The sequence below is a fragment of the Dendrobium catenatum genome, unplaced genomic scaffold (assembly GCF_001605985.2).
Source record: "Dendrobium catenatum unplaced genomic scaffold, ASM160598v2 fragScaff_scaffold_325, whole genome shotgun sequence".
Classification (NCBI taxonomy): Eukaryota; Viridiplantae; Streptophyta; class Magnoliopsida; order Asparagales; family Orchidaceae; genus Dendrobium; species Dendrobium catenatum.
This window is the reverse complement of record NW_021318787.1, coordinates 1,010,707-1,028,422: the sequence shown is the minus strand read 5'-3', so window position 1 is coordinate 1,028,422 and position 17,716 is coordinate 1,010,707. Positions and strand designations below refer to the sequence as shown.

Genomic DNA, 17,716 nt, shown 5'->3' with positions numbered 1-17,716 from the left:
TGAAAAGAAAGAAGTTAATAACGCTTATATTCAAATCATTAAAGATTTGTATGTAAGAGTTATTACTTGTGTTCAAACATAAGGTGGTTTGATCAAGCATTTTCCTATTTTGGTTGGATTACATGAAGGATCAGCCTTAAGCCTATATCATTTTGCTTTAGTCATGGATGTTCTCACTAGAGGATGTACCCTGGTGTATGCTTTTTGCTGATGATATTCTTCTTGTTGATAAGACTAGAGAGGAAGTTGAACATAAACTTGAATTATGGGTCAACCTTAGAGTCGAAAGGTTTTCGTTTGAGTAGATCTAAAACTGAATATATGGAGTGTAATTTAGTAGCAATAGACCTAGCGAGGGGATTGCGACATTGGGCGATCAAGTCATTAATAAGGGTACACATTTTTTATATCTTGGATCTATTATTCAAAGTGATGGTGAATTAGATGGGGATATTATCAGCAGAATTCAAGTTGGATGACTGAAGTGGATGAATGCATCAGGCTTGTTGTGCAATAGAGCAGTCCCCCTCAAACTTAAGGGAAAATTCTATAAGATGGTGGTAAGACCTGCAATGCTTTATGGTGCTGCATGTTGGCCATTAAAAGAGAAGCATAATACTAAGTGTTGCAAAGATGAGGATGCTTAGGTGGATGAGTGGCTTCACCCTTAGAGATAGGATACGAAATGAGCATATACGTGAAAGGTTGGGGTAGCTCTAGTGGAAGATAAGATTAGAGAAAGTTGCCTTAGATGGTTTGGTCACATTAAACCGAGGCCTTCCAATGACCCGATTAGGAAAGTTGAGTTATTAGATTTGACTTATGTTAAGAAAGTTAGAGGTAGGCTTGGTTAGAAAATATTAGAAATGATATTTCTTTATCATACTTAAATGAGATTTTGACTTTAAATATGACACAATGGCGAAAAAGAATTCATGTAGTCGACCACACGTAGTGGGACAAATATTGTGGTTGTTGTAGTATTTTGTTCTTCTAAATTCTTGATTGACTATTCAAATTGTTTTTACACTATATTTGAATCCAAGGGAATATATTATTGCTTAACACTCCCGTTGCCATAAAAACAATGCTATCCTCAAAGTTGAGAGAAAAAAAAAGTGTTGAAAAATTGTCCCATGTGGCATTATCCAGAATAGTGAGTGTCCATTGCAAGATTACCTAGTGTTGAGATAATGTGGGAAGCTATGTTGCACCGATACACCTATTTATGAAGGTGTGTTGTATCTGATACACCGATACACTGATACGCCTCCGATACGTGTCGGATATGGCAAAGACGTATCCAATTACACGCGCCATTGAAAAACAAAAACAAAAAATTGAAAAAAGGCGCGTCATATTTACTTTCGTAGCTGCGAGCAAGGTTCTCTCATTTCCGAGATGGATTTTGATATTATAAGCTACAAAGTTACAAATGATGTTGCTTTTTTTTGTAATTTTGAATATTATGCTTTGATTGCTTTCTTAATTTTTATGTATGATTTATAAATTATAACGCCTAATCAGCGTCGTACCTGTATCATGTAATTTTAAGAATTGATGTGTCCCGTATCTGTATCGTATCGTGTCTGTGTCGTCATATTCGTATCGGTGCAACATAGGTGGGAAGTAAGAATTGCACAAAGGAGACTAAGTAGTTGATTATTGTGGCTGAAAGCTAGTAGAGGTGTGGTGGCAAGTAGAGGATCACCTTTTAAGTTCCTAAGAACTAAATTATGGAAGATTAAATGAATTTTGCTTTATGGAGAAAGTGGAAATTGGTAGGCCACAAGATTGATAATAGCTTGAACTAGAAAATGTCCAAAATAACATTTCGCCCAAAGCCACAATCCTCCCACTACATTTATTACTACTAAAATTACACTATGTATATTCAATATTAGATCTACTCAAACAAAAACCTTTAGACTCAATGGTTAACCTCTATAATTCAAGATTTCCTTCACTCCCTATGTATTCTTATCAATAAGAAGAATATCATCAGCAAAAAGCATACACCAAGGTACATCCTCTTACAAATATCTAGTAAGAATTTTCATGACTAAAGCAAAACAATATGAGCTAAAGCTCATCCTTGATGTAATCCAGCTGAAAACTGAAATAAAAAAATGCATTGTCAAACCACCTTATGTTTGAACACAAGTAACAACACCTGCATACATATCCTCAATGACTTGAATATAAGCATTATTAAGCCTTTTCTTTCTAGAACTTTTCATAGCATTTCTCTTGAAACTTTATCATAGGTTTTCTATAAATCAATAAATATCATATGAAGATCTTTCTTATTTTCTTTATATTTCTCCATCAAATTTCTCAATAAATGCATAGCTTCCATAGTAGGCTTACCCGGTATGAATCCAAATTGATTTTAAGAAATATTAATATCACGTCATAACTCATACTCAATAACTCTCTCCCATAGGTTTAATGTAAGACACATTAACTTAATTCATCTGTGCATGAGCTTTATTCTTAAAATAGGAAGCAACAAACTCCTTCCCTCATATGTCATCTTCTTAGCCTTCAAAATAATATTGAATACAAGTGATATTCAATTAATTGATCAACTTAACGGGAAAGAATAATCAAACCCTCTACTAGGGCTAAATCTAGATATTTGTCTATTCTCTATGGTTGGTATTCCACCACTAATTGGATTCTTTGCTAAACAAATGGTACTATACTGAAGTACACACGGAGGTTACTATTTCTTGCTAACTAAATGGTACTGTAAAAAAATTTGTAAGCCTAGAAATTCCATAATATCCAAAACATTTTTACACCTTTATCCAAATATCATCAGGTCCTACAGCTTTTGCGCACTTCATTTCTTTAAAGCCTCTCTAACTTTGACTTTTGAAATACGACAATAAAAATAAAATTCTCTATTTTCATTTAAGGTATTAAGGTCACTAAATTAAATTCTATTCTTGCGATCTTCATTAAAAAGCTTATCAAAATATCTCATTCACTTATTTTGAATATCATCTTCTAATGAAAACACTTTTTGATCTTTATCCTTAATGCACTTCACTTGAATTGAATCATTACTTCTCATATCTCTTTGTTTAGCTAACTTATCCATACATCTTTCGCCCTCCTTTATATTTAATATATTATATAAATCATTAAAAAAAATTATATATATATTTAATTCTAAGACAATATTTTATTATATTTTTCATACTCTGCCCCTTCATCCTATAGTCTAAAACAAATAAACGATATTGAATATATAAACTTTCACTCAGAATAACTTTATAGTTTTTGCTATCTAAATGATCTATTTTTCTTATAAAAAATAATCAATCTACATTTTACTATATCCATTCTTATAAACGATGAGATGCTCCTCTCTTTTTTTAAATAAACTATTAACAATTACAAATCATTAACTAGAGAAAAATCTAATTTAATCCTATCACCTTCATTAGTCCATCTAAGTCCATAGCCACCATAAACTCTTTTAAAATCTTCTACTACTATATTAACATGTCCATTTAAATCTCATCCAATAAAAACTTTTTCTTCAAGGGATATCCTTTGTAATAATTATTTAAGTAATTCCAAATGTTTAATTTTGAATACATATTTAAACCTACTTGTGAAAAATAAATATTTATAATATTAATAATCCTAACATCAGCAATAATCTTTAAAGTTATAATTCTATCTCTAACTCTATAATTTTTACAATATTATCATTCAAACTATTATATATAATCACACCTACATTATTTCTAGTATGACTCCTATCGCATTTATATTTAATGTGGAAATTAAACCTAAAAGTTTACAAAAATAATATTGTTGGTTGGGAGTTTGAAGGATTTGTATTTATAGTTCACGAAGACTTATGATCCGTGTGAATAACAAACTCACTCGCTAAAAGGTATTAACATCATTTACAAACAACTACGGTAATAACATATAATTATTTTTAAAAAGTTGAAGATCTAGATAAATGGGCACTTAGTTTCTTACTAAAAAAAAAGAGAGGATGATTATTTTGTAGCAAACAACTCCAATACCAACATTTGAAGCAACAATTTCAATAATAAAAGGGTTATGAGAAATCGAGTAGGGTTAAGACTGATGCTGATGCCATTGTTAGTTTTATATTTAAAAGTTTGCAAAAATAATATTGTTGGTTGGGAGTTTGAAGGATTTGTGTTTATAGTTCACAAAGACTTTTATGATCCGTGCGAATAACAAACTCAGTGGCTAAAAGGTATTAACGTCATTTACAAACAGCTATGATAATAGCATATAATTCTTTTAAATAAGTTGAAGATCTAGATAAATGGCTCTTAGTTTCTTACTAAAAAAAGAGAGGATGATTATTTGTAGCAAACAACTCCAATAGCAACATTTGAAGCAACAATTTCAATAATAAAAGGGTTTTGAGAAATCGAGTAAGGTTAAGACTGAGGCTGATGTCATTGCTAGTTTTAGATTATTAAAAGCAATAGATGCAAAATCGTCCCATTTAAAGGAGCCTTTCTTGAGAAGTTTGGTTAAGGGAGCTGCAATTGAAGCATAATTAGAGATAAAATGATGGTAATAGCTATTTAAACCTAAAAAAGGAATGAAGATATCGTACAGATAAAAGAACTGGTTAAGTAGTCTCTTTTTTTCTTTTTTTTTTTTGAAAAAATGCAAATTGCATTAAAAGAAGAAAAACCTACAATCTAGAAAGCAAAAGCAAACCTTTTAAAACTACCATAATGGATATGCAATCCACTAAATTCCATTTTAGATCCATTGGGGTGATGGGGATACCAAATATTAAAACAACCTAAAAGGTTGGTTAGTATCCCAGCTTTCCCAAAAGATGGAAAATGAAACCTAGTAAAAATCTCATATTTCATCATAATGGTTTTAAAAAGGTATAAGAAGCCTATATGCAAAACAAGCAAATGATAAATAGTTTCAAGAAAAATAAAAACAACTACTAAACCAGCTATCCAAGCATCAACCAGACCCCCATCGATCATAGGGTCCAACAAGCTCTAATCAAGAGTAGAATTCGTTGTTGTTGCATCAACACAACCGACAATAGCCACCAAGAACGAACCAATCAACGACGACAAAGCAATAACACCAACTCCCTCCTCAATAGTCCAAGAGTTAGCCTCTTCACAAGCAAAGTCATACAAACTGAAAATCATCACCACACCCATTATACTGGCAATAACAACACCGATAATATTCTAATGTAAAGCCATAATACCGACAACCACCTCAATAAGCCAATAACCGGCCTCACGGTTTAAAATTGCGCAATATGAGGCTCGCCATGAGGCCCGCCTTTGCGCAATTCCAGTAAAAAACGCCTCGAGTTTTTTTTATGAGGCTTGCTCCTCAACTTGGTTAAGCCCCCCCTTGAGGCCCGCCTCGCCTCACTGGCATGAGGCTTACGCGTCACGCTATGTATATTAAAACTTTACATAAATCTTGAAGTAAATACCTGACATTGGACTCTATAGGAGAGGAGGAAGGGGAGAGAGCAGTTCACCATAATGATGATTCAAATGAAGAACCCCTTAGTGATGACAATGCTGATGACTTATGAGTTCTTATGTGATATGTCATTGCTATTTATTTTTGGAAATTGGAATTATATGTTAATGAAAAGAATATTGGGATTTGGGAAAGATAGAATTTTGAGTTGAACTATATTTCATGTTGTCTTATTATTGAGATATTTTTATTTTACTTCATATCTTATGCTTTTTTATGTTTTATATTATTCATTCATCAGTATATAAAATTTTTATCATTTTATGTTTACGCAATCTTTTGATTTTGAGGCTTACGCCTCAAAACGCCTTGAGGCTTACGCCTCACCTCACGAATGAAATATGCCTCAATACTCGAATATGCAATTTTAAACATTGACCGGCCTCATCATTGCCAAAGCCAACCAAACTGATAATCATCACCACTCTCATCACATTGACAAGAGAAAAATCAAAAAACTTCAAATCCTTCAAGTCTTTAACCAATAAGACTTGATCTTCAAAGACCAACTGAAAAAAAAGTGACCAAACAACCACCTCGTCATTACAAACATCAACCAACAACCTCCTCAACATAGTCGATCAATGGGCAGACCCTTTAGACAATCCAAACAATGTTGACGAAGCAATCACAACAGCTCTAACATCAATAGGCCGAGAGACGACGTCAAATAAAACTTGATTCTCATTGATCAAAGAGGTAACATCGGCATTACCAAAAACCTCTTCCAAATAGCTGCATATCCACCACCAAACAAACTAGAATTGTGTATGTCCACAACCAGAAGAACGAAACAGCCTTCTATATTCAAACCAAACACCATTAGATCAATCACTTCAATAATATCAGCAACCTCAGACCATAATTCCAAAATATCTTCCTTGGAAGATCCAAAAAAAGCCATCCAAATGGCAGCAAAACTAGGAGTAGAAATATCATCTCCAAGAATCTTCAAGAAACAAGAACCCAGTTCTTCATAATAGAGAGATCCAACTCTACAATCCAAACAACCATACACCAACAAATTCTTGAACAACAAGATATCACACACCAAGAACTCTATCAAACCAGACTGGAATCAAGAAAAAACTAGAGCAAATCCCGAACGCAAAAATTACTGTAGGTATCGTCGAACCAAAATGTAAACTTATTCAAAATCACCTTCAGACTTGAAGTTTCACCAAAAACAATCAATAATAACTCCAATATACCACCAGTTGAAACACAACAATCGCAATCAATTTTCAAACCAAGCCGACTGAGTTCCATCGGCAGACAATCCTCCGCCAAAATGTCTTCAAACAAAAGTAAATCCGATACAAAATCAACAGAAAATCCAAACCAAGAAAAGTCGTGAGTCAAACCAGACCAATTGAGCACCTCTATCAACCAAAGATTCATCAAAACCTCTTTGAGATTTGATGTTTTACCAAAACCTCCATTAGCCAAATGAAATATTGACATAGAAGAAGATCCCCACCAAGGAACTCCATCAGCCTTACCGAGCCGATGAATCATCTTCGATTGCCAAAGATCCGTGAAAATCGCCCGCTCTGCTTCCGATCGCCAAAGACCCGCTTCCAGATCACTTGGTTGTTGAAGAGTCCATGGAACTCCGTCAACCATACCAGGCCGACGGAGCATCTCCGATCGACAAAGAATGCCCAAAATCGCGCTCTCCGCTTTAACTGGTTTAGTCATAGAATCAATTTTCTTAGGGTTAGCTTGTACGCTACCGGAAGATACAGTGTGACCAAGGTATTCAATGGATGTTTGACAAAATTGACATTTATTTAATTTAAAAAATAGTTTGTTTGTCAATAAACATTAAAAAGTGAAAAAAAGATGATCATAATGAAGTTCAAGAGGACTATATATATGAAAAAATCATACAAAAATGATAATAAAAAACAAACATGCGGAGATAAAAATGAAAAACTTGATTCATTAAAGATTGAAAAGTAGACGGGGCATTTGTTAAGCCAAAAGGCATAACGAGCAATTCAAGATGGCTATTGTGGGTATGAAAGATAGATTTATGAATATATTTTGGGCGCATTTGAACTTGATGATAGTTGGAACAGAGATCAAGTTAAGAAAAAAGAAGGTAAAATGTAATTCATCTAAAAGTTCATCTACCATTGAAATAGGAAATTTATTTGTAATAGTTAGAGCATTAAGGGCTTGATAATCAATACAAAAATGCCATGTTCTATCATATACAAAAATGCCATGTTCTATCATATTTTTTGAAATGAAGTACAGGGCTAGAAAAAGGACTAACTATGATGAATAATTTCAAATTGTAACATTTACAAAACAAATTGTTCCATTGCATCTTTTAAAAATGAGGATAACTATAAGAGCAGATGTTAGCTAGTTTTGATAATGATGAAAGATGATTACGATAATCAATGGTGAATGGCGGTGGAAAGCCTTGTGGTGGTTGAAATAAATGTTGAAATTATCTTAATAGTGTGGTTGTAGGTAGGGGGTTTATAATGGTGGCAACGTATTCGTTTAAGAGATTTTCAGGTGGTGGAAGATCCATATCAAGGGTTGTGATTGAATAGTGAAGATTTTTACGGAGGGAAAATGAGATATCAATGCACGCAACTGATTAAAAGAGATAGGATCAGCTGATAATTGAGGCTTGCCAGAAAGTATAAGATAGTGACATTGGCTCCATGGAGGAAAGTACAAATAAACCTAAAAGAACCTGGTAGCCTAGCATGGTAATGGTGACCTGAGAACATTTGGGATTACAGAATAATAAGTTTCCATTGCCAACTGAAATCTTGAATTTTTTGTAGGCTGTGGATGAAGGCCAAGTTGTTGAATAAGATTATCTTGAATAAAATCATTAGTACTATCAATCAAAATATGAACATTTTGATGGTTAATTGAGCCATGAAAAGAACAGGAATTAAATTGGCCAGCTAAAGCATTTAAGATAATTTCTAGAGAAAGATCTTGATCATCATCATTGTTGGTAGAAAAGAAACGATCATCAATGAAATCATGGCCATCCATGCCAAGCAACAGATAGAATTTATTAGGGCAGTGATGTTGTGGACCAAAATTTTCTTCACAATTAAAACAATGACCATTTTCCCGTCTATATTGAATTTCAACTGCAGTGAGTTTGCGAATTGGGAGGGTTGGATGTTTATGGTCATTAATGGTTCGTGGTAAAAATGAGGTGGATGGTTGGTTGAAGGGTGGTGAAGAGTAGGAGTTGGGTTCGAGCGCGAGTGTTAGCACTAGCGCTCCAACACGCTAATGCTCTAACTCGGGATCAGGCACGGGCTCAAGTGCAGGAGGTTTAGGATCACTTGTTATTATTGTTTCTGTTTTTTAGTATTTTTTTAATTTTATGTTTTGATATGAAATAAAAATGTGCAGCATTTTATAGATAAATTACTTTTATTTTAAGAGAACTAAGCACTTGCATTACAATGTCTAAGAACAACTACCTCATCTAAACAACTCCCTTATCATAAACAACTCCTTTAATGCCACAACGACATCCACCAATTCGATTGCTTCAATGAAAACAAATTTTGCCCAGCTCTCTGTCAAGCGAATTAATATGATCGTGGCACAGGACGGATGAGAGATTGAGGACTGGACGGATGCGAGAAGTCAAGGGATATGGACATTGGATGGAAGCTTAAAGATTGAAGGGTTGTCAAACGTCAGATGCGCGCTCAGGGATAGCTCGTAAGGAGAGTGTAGAGGGGCTAGAGCTTAACGATACGGATGAGGAGGTGATCACAAGGAGGGTTCTAAGATATGACAGATGTTAATTTGGAGCTTGGGGATCAAAGAAATGCCAAGCAGAAGCTCAAGGAGGATGTGGAGGAATTAGAGCTCAGTGAAAGAGTCAACTGGGAAGAAAAAAAAATTTGAAGAAACTTAAAATTTATTTTGATTGTTTCTAAAAGCAACTTGATCAGTTTTTTAAAATAAAAATAAAAACAACTGCAAACCATGTTTATTCTTTCATTCCCTTGTTTTTAAAACACAGAAACAAAAACAAAAAAAGGATGTCAAACAAATCTAAATATTCATCAAATTCTAATCTTGATTGCTTGATTTCTTGCACAAAATCCAAGGCTTTCAACAAATCAAAAAGTCCACAAAATTCTTAAGCATTCAAATTACAATATTGCATCTGTTTGAAAGATGAAATATCAAACTTTGTTAAATGAGTTATGGTATTTAGGCTACAACAATAATTTCCATGAAGCAATCCAAGTAAATAGATTTTTAATGCAAATTTCAAACAAACAAAAATCTTCATACGTCAAATGAAAATGTCAGCAACAGTAGTTACAAGAGGTTTTGAACAAAATATGATCTCAAAGGCTTAATATTTGATCAGGAAGCTCAGTTGAGAACTCACTCAGCCAGTGCAGGGGGGTCCCAAGAAGATGGAACATCATGTTTCACTTGTTCAAGCAACATTAAGTTTGATCTTTCCAGTTCGATACTGTAGAGAGTTATAAACCAACCATCAAAACAGAGATTTTTTGTTGTTGATGCATCCTTTTTCCAGCAGCCACGATAATCAAACATGGCATTGAACAAGCCAGAAGGAATTTTACCAGACAAAGACATCTCCTGGTTGAACTGCTCTGACATCTACTAGCAAAAGAATAATTAAAATGTTAATCAGAAAAGATTTCATTTAGTTTATTTTGGGAAGAAATATTAGATACAAGGAATATAATAGAAATATTGATGGAGCAGTAAGCTGTCCAAAATGACAACAATCAACTTAGTCTACGCTGTGCAGAAATCTGATAGGAAGTGTATGCAATTTCAGCAAAATCAGAGAACGACACAAGAAATTTAGAAAGAAGAACACACAAACTTTTTTTTATTGAAAAAAACTAAGAAGAAAAACACAAGATATAGTTGGATCTTCAATTGGAGAGGAAGATCCGTCTCTCCCAAATCCCTAGCCGTCAGCTAGAGCCCACTAAACCTAAGCAAAACTAATTCCAGTAAAATCAAGCATAAAAACTGAACCCTAGGGTAAACAACTTATTTCAAGCACATAAAACATAACAAATCTCAAAACAGCCCTCCCCTAATTCCCTCCTAAATCAGCCCCAAATTTGCCCTCTTTAATTAGGAAACATCTACTAATTAATGTCCTCCAATTCAGCGCCCAAATCAGCCCTCTTCAATTAATAAATATCTCATAATTAATCTCCTCCAAATCAGCCCCCAAATCTGCCCTTTTTAATTAGGAAACATCTCCTAATTAATATCCTCCAAATCAGCCCCCAAATTAGTCCCTTTAAATTAGAAAACATCTCCTAGTTAATCTCCTCCAAATCAACCCCCTTTCCTAATAAATTCCCCTCTCCTATTTGAATTCAAATAGGAGATCTTTTCTCAATTAATTCCCTCCTTAATTTCCCTCCTATCATAATAAATTATAGCTTTGCTGACCCCCACAAGGGGGGCCGAAATATTCATGAATTTTGATCCAGGTTCCGCCCCCTCCACTACCTGTTGAGATGGCTTGTCCAACCTCCCTTGGCCTGCAGCCGTAATAAATCCTAAGCATTTTAAAAAAATATTGGCTTTGCTTAGCTAAGTGAAAATGCTTTGCAATGCAAACAGATTCCTCAACAGTAAATGGAGTCAAATTGGTTGAATTTACTACGCAGAGGGAAAAAATTAAGGCTGTACTTAGAATTTGGGTGGTTATAAAGTAAACGTGCAACTTTACAGTGAATCACATACCAAAATAGTATTACAAGCATTTCATTTAGTTCGGATCTATTTTGTAGCCAACACAGCAAGCCTAAATAAAATATTAAAATCAGAAAAATACACCTTATTTAAATCTAGTAAGAGTAAGATTTAACTAGATGTAGCTATTTTTTTCTTTTTTTTTTTGCAACAGGCTAATTGGCACTAGCTAATATGCTTAAAAATTCAAAAAATGATCAATAATCATTCAAAGAAAAATAAACTACTTGCAACAACCCTACAGTGTGTGACAAAAATGGAAAGGGAAAACGCAAACAACAACTTCAGCAGGAAAGAGTTTTTCCTGCCAGTCAACTTTTCAACTTCCAGTTATTCCCACACGGTGCCCAACAATTTAAACTAATTAAATCTACCAATCCATTTTAAAAAGGGCTCCATATTTGATGGAGTGGCCGTGGAACTTAGCGGTAGGATGGCTTGCTTTTGCCTCTAAAGATATTAGAGGGTAGCGGGCACACTATGGCTAGGGTTAGGTTTGGACGGGTTTCTTGTGGTAGCCGAGAGGTGATATTGGAGAGGGAATTATTTGAGAACTAGGTTCATGCATAGAGCCTGTGTATGATATGGTATTGGCTTTGCCAAGGGGTTGCGATTTTGATTTGGGACTTTAGTAATGTGAATAGGACTTCTACAAGTTCTGTGGCGGTAAAAAAGAGGAATTAAACTTTGTTGTGGAGATAAAAATCAGGAGGATTTAGGATTTTTTTGGGTTTTTGAGAAGAGGAGAGAGATATAGAAGTAAGATAGAAAGAAGAAAACCTCAGCAAAAGATTCCTTGAAGTGTTAGGCCACTATGCTTTACACTGAGCAAGAAATTGAATGCTTTTAACAACCAAACCAGATTTCCTTCATTAAAACAAAAAAGGTTTATTTCTATATTACATGTGATTATATCAAGCTCAATATTTTAAAATCAAAAGGAGAGAGCTAGTGGTCAGCCATGCTTGGACTTTCGGATTAGTGTGTTTCACCCTTGTTGTTTCAAGTGAATTTGAATTTGTTTTGTTGGAGAAGCATCTCATGAATGGTGCAACCAACTTGAATTCAAACTTGAATAAGCCAGTCACACCCACAAACCTTATCACCACCACCCTCACGCACATTATTCTCAAGTATCAATGAGTGGGAAAAGTTTTATGCTACAGGACAATTTTGGACTTTGGCTTTATGTTGTGTTAACAACTTGGAGGTCATGCAGTGATTTTTAGTCTTGATAAGTGGCATGCCAAAATCTAGGTCTTTATGCAAAGATAAATGTGCCAAAATAAAGAATTTAAAAAGCATAAGAGAAGCAGATATTACCCACAGTGGAATTCAAATCATCAATTGCTGAATCCTTGATCAGTGTTACCCTACATGTTGACTTTTTCTTGAATCTTTAAGCTCTAATAAAAACTCAGTGAAGCGGTGGTGAGAGTTTATAGTAGAATGGCTCTTGCTTCTAAAGATATGTGAAGGTTGTGGGTACATTTTAGAAGAAGTTATCACATGATTAGGGTTAGATTTGGACGGATTTCTTGTGGTGGCCGAGACACGACCTTGGGGAGGGAATTATTTGTGGATTTAGGGTTAAGCATAGGGTCAAATATGCTATGGGATGGACAAGGCCGAAAGGTGGAATGTTGATTTAGGGACTGGTAATGAGAAGAAGATTATTGAAAGCTTGTGGAAGTATTGAAGCGGTATTAGGTTTGTTATGGAGATGAAACCGAGAGCAAGAAAGTTTGGGTTTAGGATTATTGGAAGAGGCGGAACGATAAGGAGTCGGCCATGCTTGAACTTTTGGATGAATTTGTTTCCACCTTGTTTTATGCGGACTTGAGCTTGTTTTGTTGGGGAAGCCTTATCCATACATTGAATAATGCAACCAACTTGAATTGCACCTCGAATGGCCCAACCACACCAAAATTGAATGAAGATGGATCCACCAACCGTATCTAAACCATTTTCCCATCTAAATTCTAACCAAATTCCCACTAACTTTTGAAATTTAAAAATTGCATTCACATTTCAATAATAAAATTATCGTGCAAGCTGTTGGCACTTAGTTTGAGAAGCACTTGATCTTGTGCATCAATATTTATAGAAAGACCTTGTAATCGTGTAAGACACACTAATGAAGAAATTTAATACAAAGATAAGCCAAAAAAAGGACTCAATTTGCAACCTCAGAGAGCTTCCGAAGGTTTAAAAGATAATAACAAAAAAATTACTAAGCACTAGCTTAACAGTTAAATAATGTATCTGCAACATATTCCTTCAAAAGTATCATCGAATCCATAATTCTGCCGAGTTCTAATTAGTAGATCCATTTAACTACAAAGTGAGAATCATCCTTAAAACAAAACAACCCCCTCTTTCACTTAATAAAACCCTAACCAAAAAAAAAAAGAGAGATCTCAAGACAAAAAAAAACCTGGTGAAAAGAAAGAACTTCGGAATGAAACCTAGTCCTTTCCCCTTTATCGCAGCGGATAGACTTCGGAACGCAGGGCATCACGATGCCACCAGGCAACACCATGTCTTCTACGGCGGCCCCATCGATCTCAATCAAGCGCCCCGCCTTGCAGCGGGTGAGCCGCACGTCGGCGGCGAAGTCAAAGCCGCACCCAATCGCCGCCACCGCCCTTTGAGCCGCCTCCAACGCCGCCGGCGCCCTGCTCCCTTCTTCCAGGACCATCGCTTCCAATTTAGAGTTTGTAGCTTGGGAACGAGAGCTAATAGAGTAAGTAAACTAGAGAAGAAATAGGATTCAGATTATGTAGACGTTGGAGCATCACCGTTCGCCTGTATACGTGGTCTTAATTTTAATATATTATATTCATAAAAATTTTAAACAATATATATTAATATTTTAGTCTAAGGAATTTCAAATAGATAAAAAATGAACTAGATGGTGAATTATAAATGCATTAAGTTTTTACATGATATTTGTTTTACTTCAAGCCAAGTACCAATATTCTTTTTTTTTTCAAAACAAAAATTATATTAAACCCAAAAGGACGATTACAAGATCCTGTAAGCTAAATACTAATATTCTTAAAACTCATGTATTTGGAATTCTTTATGCAACTTTTACTTCAAACTAAATAGCTCCTAAATAAAATAAAATGCCTAGTAAATCAATACAATATAATTTAAATATTTGAAATTATTTGGATAAATATAAAATAAATGCAAATTATTATTTTTTTTACTAGAAGTAAAATAAATACAGTATTAAGTTTAAAGATAATGGTAGTTGTGGTCGATTGAAAGTTAGAGAGAGAGGGAGGGGGGCTGGGGGTGGCCGGCGAAGATCGTTGGCAATGCAAGGGCGGGTATTGGTGGCATGGGCGGATCCCTCATGTACTCAGGGTGGGCAAATGTCCACACTCAAAAAATTATTAAATATTTAGAAAGAATATTTTAAAATATTTTATATTTGTTTTGCTTTTGAACCAAACAGACCGTTGAGTGAGACCCAGTAATGAGCAATGTGCAAAATAGGTCGCAAACGACAACTGGAGTAACAGAGAAGCAAATTCACGTTAGTGCCAAAACCAAAGCTCTCGTTGAGAAGAAGTCATTTCTGCCTATATTGTATTCACATCGGGCCAAAGTAATTCCAATTTACACAAACGACCCACATGCATTAAACGAGCATTGCAATACTTCATCAGGTATGATAGATACATTTATTTAACTAGCATATAACTAATTTATGATGAAAATTTATTTGTGAATATTCTGATTTAAAATGTATCATGATGTACCCTAAGACTTTGAAATTTATAATTGATATATCATCCAAAAATTATCTTGATAAGGCATGAATCTCGAGGCATTTTTCACTTGAAAGCTTCTGAAATTAAATTCAGGACCATTCGAATTCTGATTTAAACAAACTTATAGTTGAATTGAACGTCTCAAAAAGACGAACCCAACAACACCAAATTCGGCCCAATTCGAGCCCAAATCGGTCCAAATCGAAGACACCATCACATTTGGAAGGTCCAAATTAACCATAAATTGAACGACCAAATGATTTCCAAATGTAGCATGCTTATAGTTGAATCAAGCGGCCGGCTCGGCAAGAAAAATCCAATGAGCCCAAGATCATCAAATTATGATATCATTAAGACTCTCAAATACTCTATAAACAATATACAATCAAGGGGAGTCAAATATTGTCTGTCTATTTAAAACATTCCTAACATGCCTATGATCTTCTCCATATTTATTGGTCATGTCACTCCCTAAAAATGGTAAGTAGACCCCTCATTATTTACTGAGAAAGTGTAAGAGCACAGAACATAAAACTACTGTCGAGTTATGACGTGTCATTGTAATTACTTTCGATTCTTGGTTCTTGCTAACCAAACGTCTCTCTTCTCCATCTATAAATACATGTACTCTCATTCTTTCACATTATTGAATACATATCATCTATTTCCTCATCTCGTCTATTTCTCTGTGTCTCTCAAGAACTCTCGGTCTCCACCGAGACAGAGTTCTCTCATGGTATCAGAGCACCGCCTTAACTGTTAGATCTCCATGGCCGATCAAGGTTCAGCAACATCCCTACTAGTGCAATCCAATCTTTCTTCCTCATCTCTCACCGAACTCACTATTCCTGCTCCCTTGAAATTTCTTATTTCCAAACTCAAGAATCTCGTCCCAACAATTCTCACAAACGAGAATATTTACAAGATATGGCGTCTTCAACTTCTTTAACACTTATCCACCAATGGTTCAACGATCACCTCACCGGAATATCCATTTGCCCTCCGGCAACATCCAATGCATATCACAACACATGGAAATTAATCGATCGCAACCTCCTCTCCATGATCTTGTCCACAATCTCCCCTTCGGTGCTGTCATACGTTCTTTCGCTCACTTCGGCTCACAAGGTTCTGGACACACTCAAAAGAAGACTCCAACCGACCAGTCGATCTCGGGTGATCCAGCTCAAGAACGAGCTCCATCAAATTCAAATGAAAGATCAAACAATGCAGCAATATCTCACCCAAATCAAGATCCTCGTCGACAATATCGCCATCGCCAGCTCACAAATCGACACCGAGGACATAATCTCATACATCTTGAATGGCCTCTAAGCAATTACAACTCATTCAAGATAGCGATCAGAACATCCCTAACTCCCATAAACCTTGATGTCCTCTACTCCTTGCTCTGCAGCGAAGAGATCCACCTTCATCAAGAGTAGCTGAAAGAAACTCAACCTTCCCCCGACACGGTCGCATTGCTATTCGCCCGCACCAACTCTAATCGCGGACGCAACCATTGCTGGCACAGATGCAACCCCAAATATGCCCCCACCTCCTCGTGCGCATCCCGTGCACTTCTCGTATATCAACCCGCCACTCAAACATCCGATTGGGGTCTGGACTCGGGCGCTACTTCTCATCTCACATACGATGCTTCAAATCTTGAAAACTCAACTACTTACAACGGCTTCGACTCTGTTTCCATAGCCAATGGTACTAACATCCCCATTCAACACACCGACTAAGGAATCCTACCACTACCGGACTCATCTCGTAAGCTACACTTACGTAACCTTTTTCATATTCCATTTTTATCACATAATCTTGTTTCTATTTCAAAATTAACAACCTACAACAATGTCTCAGTTTCTTTTGACGCTCGCAGGTTTGTTATTAAGGATATGCAGGACAATCGGCTTCTTCTACATGGTCGCAATCTTGACGGCCTATACACCATTCGAAGCCAAAAACAAGCCAAATAAACCGCCCTTAGCACCACCACGGCATCCATCTCTCGCTGGCACGCACGTCTTGGTCATCCCCACACCCTCCTTCTGTGATGCCCCAAGATCAAACTTGGAAAGAACGTCAATCAATTTCCCAAACAATTTACCATAGTTATTTAAAACCTTCAATTAAGCAGTCTATCAAACATCTATGAAATTTAAAACATCAATATACAAGTCGATTCATATCTCAAAAGTCATGTACAATACTCAGGAACTACACTACAATCACCAGTCTGAAATCTATCCTGAGTACAAAAGAATCAAAATCAATCAAAAGACAAAAACCTGAAGATCTGGATCAATTCCTATCTTCTGCTCCCTTGCCCTGACCTGAAAATATCAACCACATAATGAGCTTTACAAAGCCCAGCAGGTCACCTAATACCTATCACTGAAATCAAAGCACGGCTATGCTATCAATATGCATGTCAATCAATCACAGTCAATCAAATCTACATCAGTCAATGGTCAATGAATCTATGCAATACGGAAATCTAGTAGTCAATAAAACCAGTCAATGCAGCAGCAGGCAAATCGATAAATCAAGCTCAATCAATCCATGTCAATCTCGAAGAAATCCATACACAAAAGAAA

The 17,716-nt window shown here is 35.6% G+C and overlaps 1 protein-coding gene across 3 annotated transcripts; it reads right to left on the bottom strand.

Annotated features, from left to right (window-relative positions):
- Nucleotides 1–9,931: 9,931 nt before the first annotated feature.
- Nucleotides 9,932–14,123, bottom strand: LOC110102508 (MACPF domain-containing protein At4g24290-like). 3 transcript variants are annotated; one of them, XM_020830862.2, is made up of 3 exons: nt 13,757–14,123; nt 10,158–10,197; nt 9,954–10,042 (listed from the first exon to the last, which is right to left on the bottom strand). In XM_020830862.2, the coding sequence occupies exons 1-2, from the start codon at nt 14,018–14,020 to the stop codon at nt 10,195–10,197; spliced, it is 267 nt and encodes an 88-aa protein (XP_020686521.1). In that variant the 5' UTR covers nt 14,021–14,123; the 3' UTR covers nt 9,954–10,042; nt 10,158–10,194. The 3 variants fall into 3 exon arrangements, with proteins under 3 accessions (XP_020686518.1, XP_020686521.1, XP_020686519.1); XM_020830860.2 differs by having other exon boundaries at nt 10,158–10,194; XM_020830859.2 differs by having other exon boundaries at nt 9,932–10,194.
- Between the last annotated feature and the right edge of the window lie 3,593 nt (nt 14,124–17,716).

Bases quoted from the DNA above. Each gene is read 5' to 3' on its own strand.
- LOC110102508 (XM_020830859.2), bottom strand. From the start codon at position 14,020: ATGGTCCTGGAAGAAGGGAGCAGGGCGCCGGCGGCGTTGGAGGCGGCT. The intron at 10,195-13,756 runs GTTTTTTTTTGT...TTTTGCTAGTAG, and splicing joins AAGTTCTTTCTTTTCACCAG to ATGTCAGAGCAGTTCAACCA.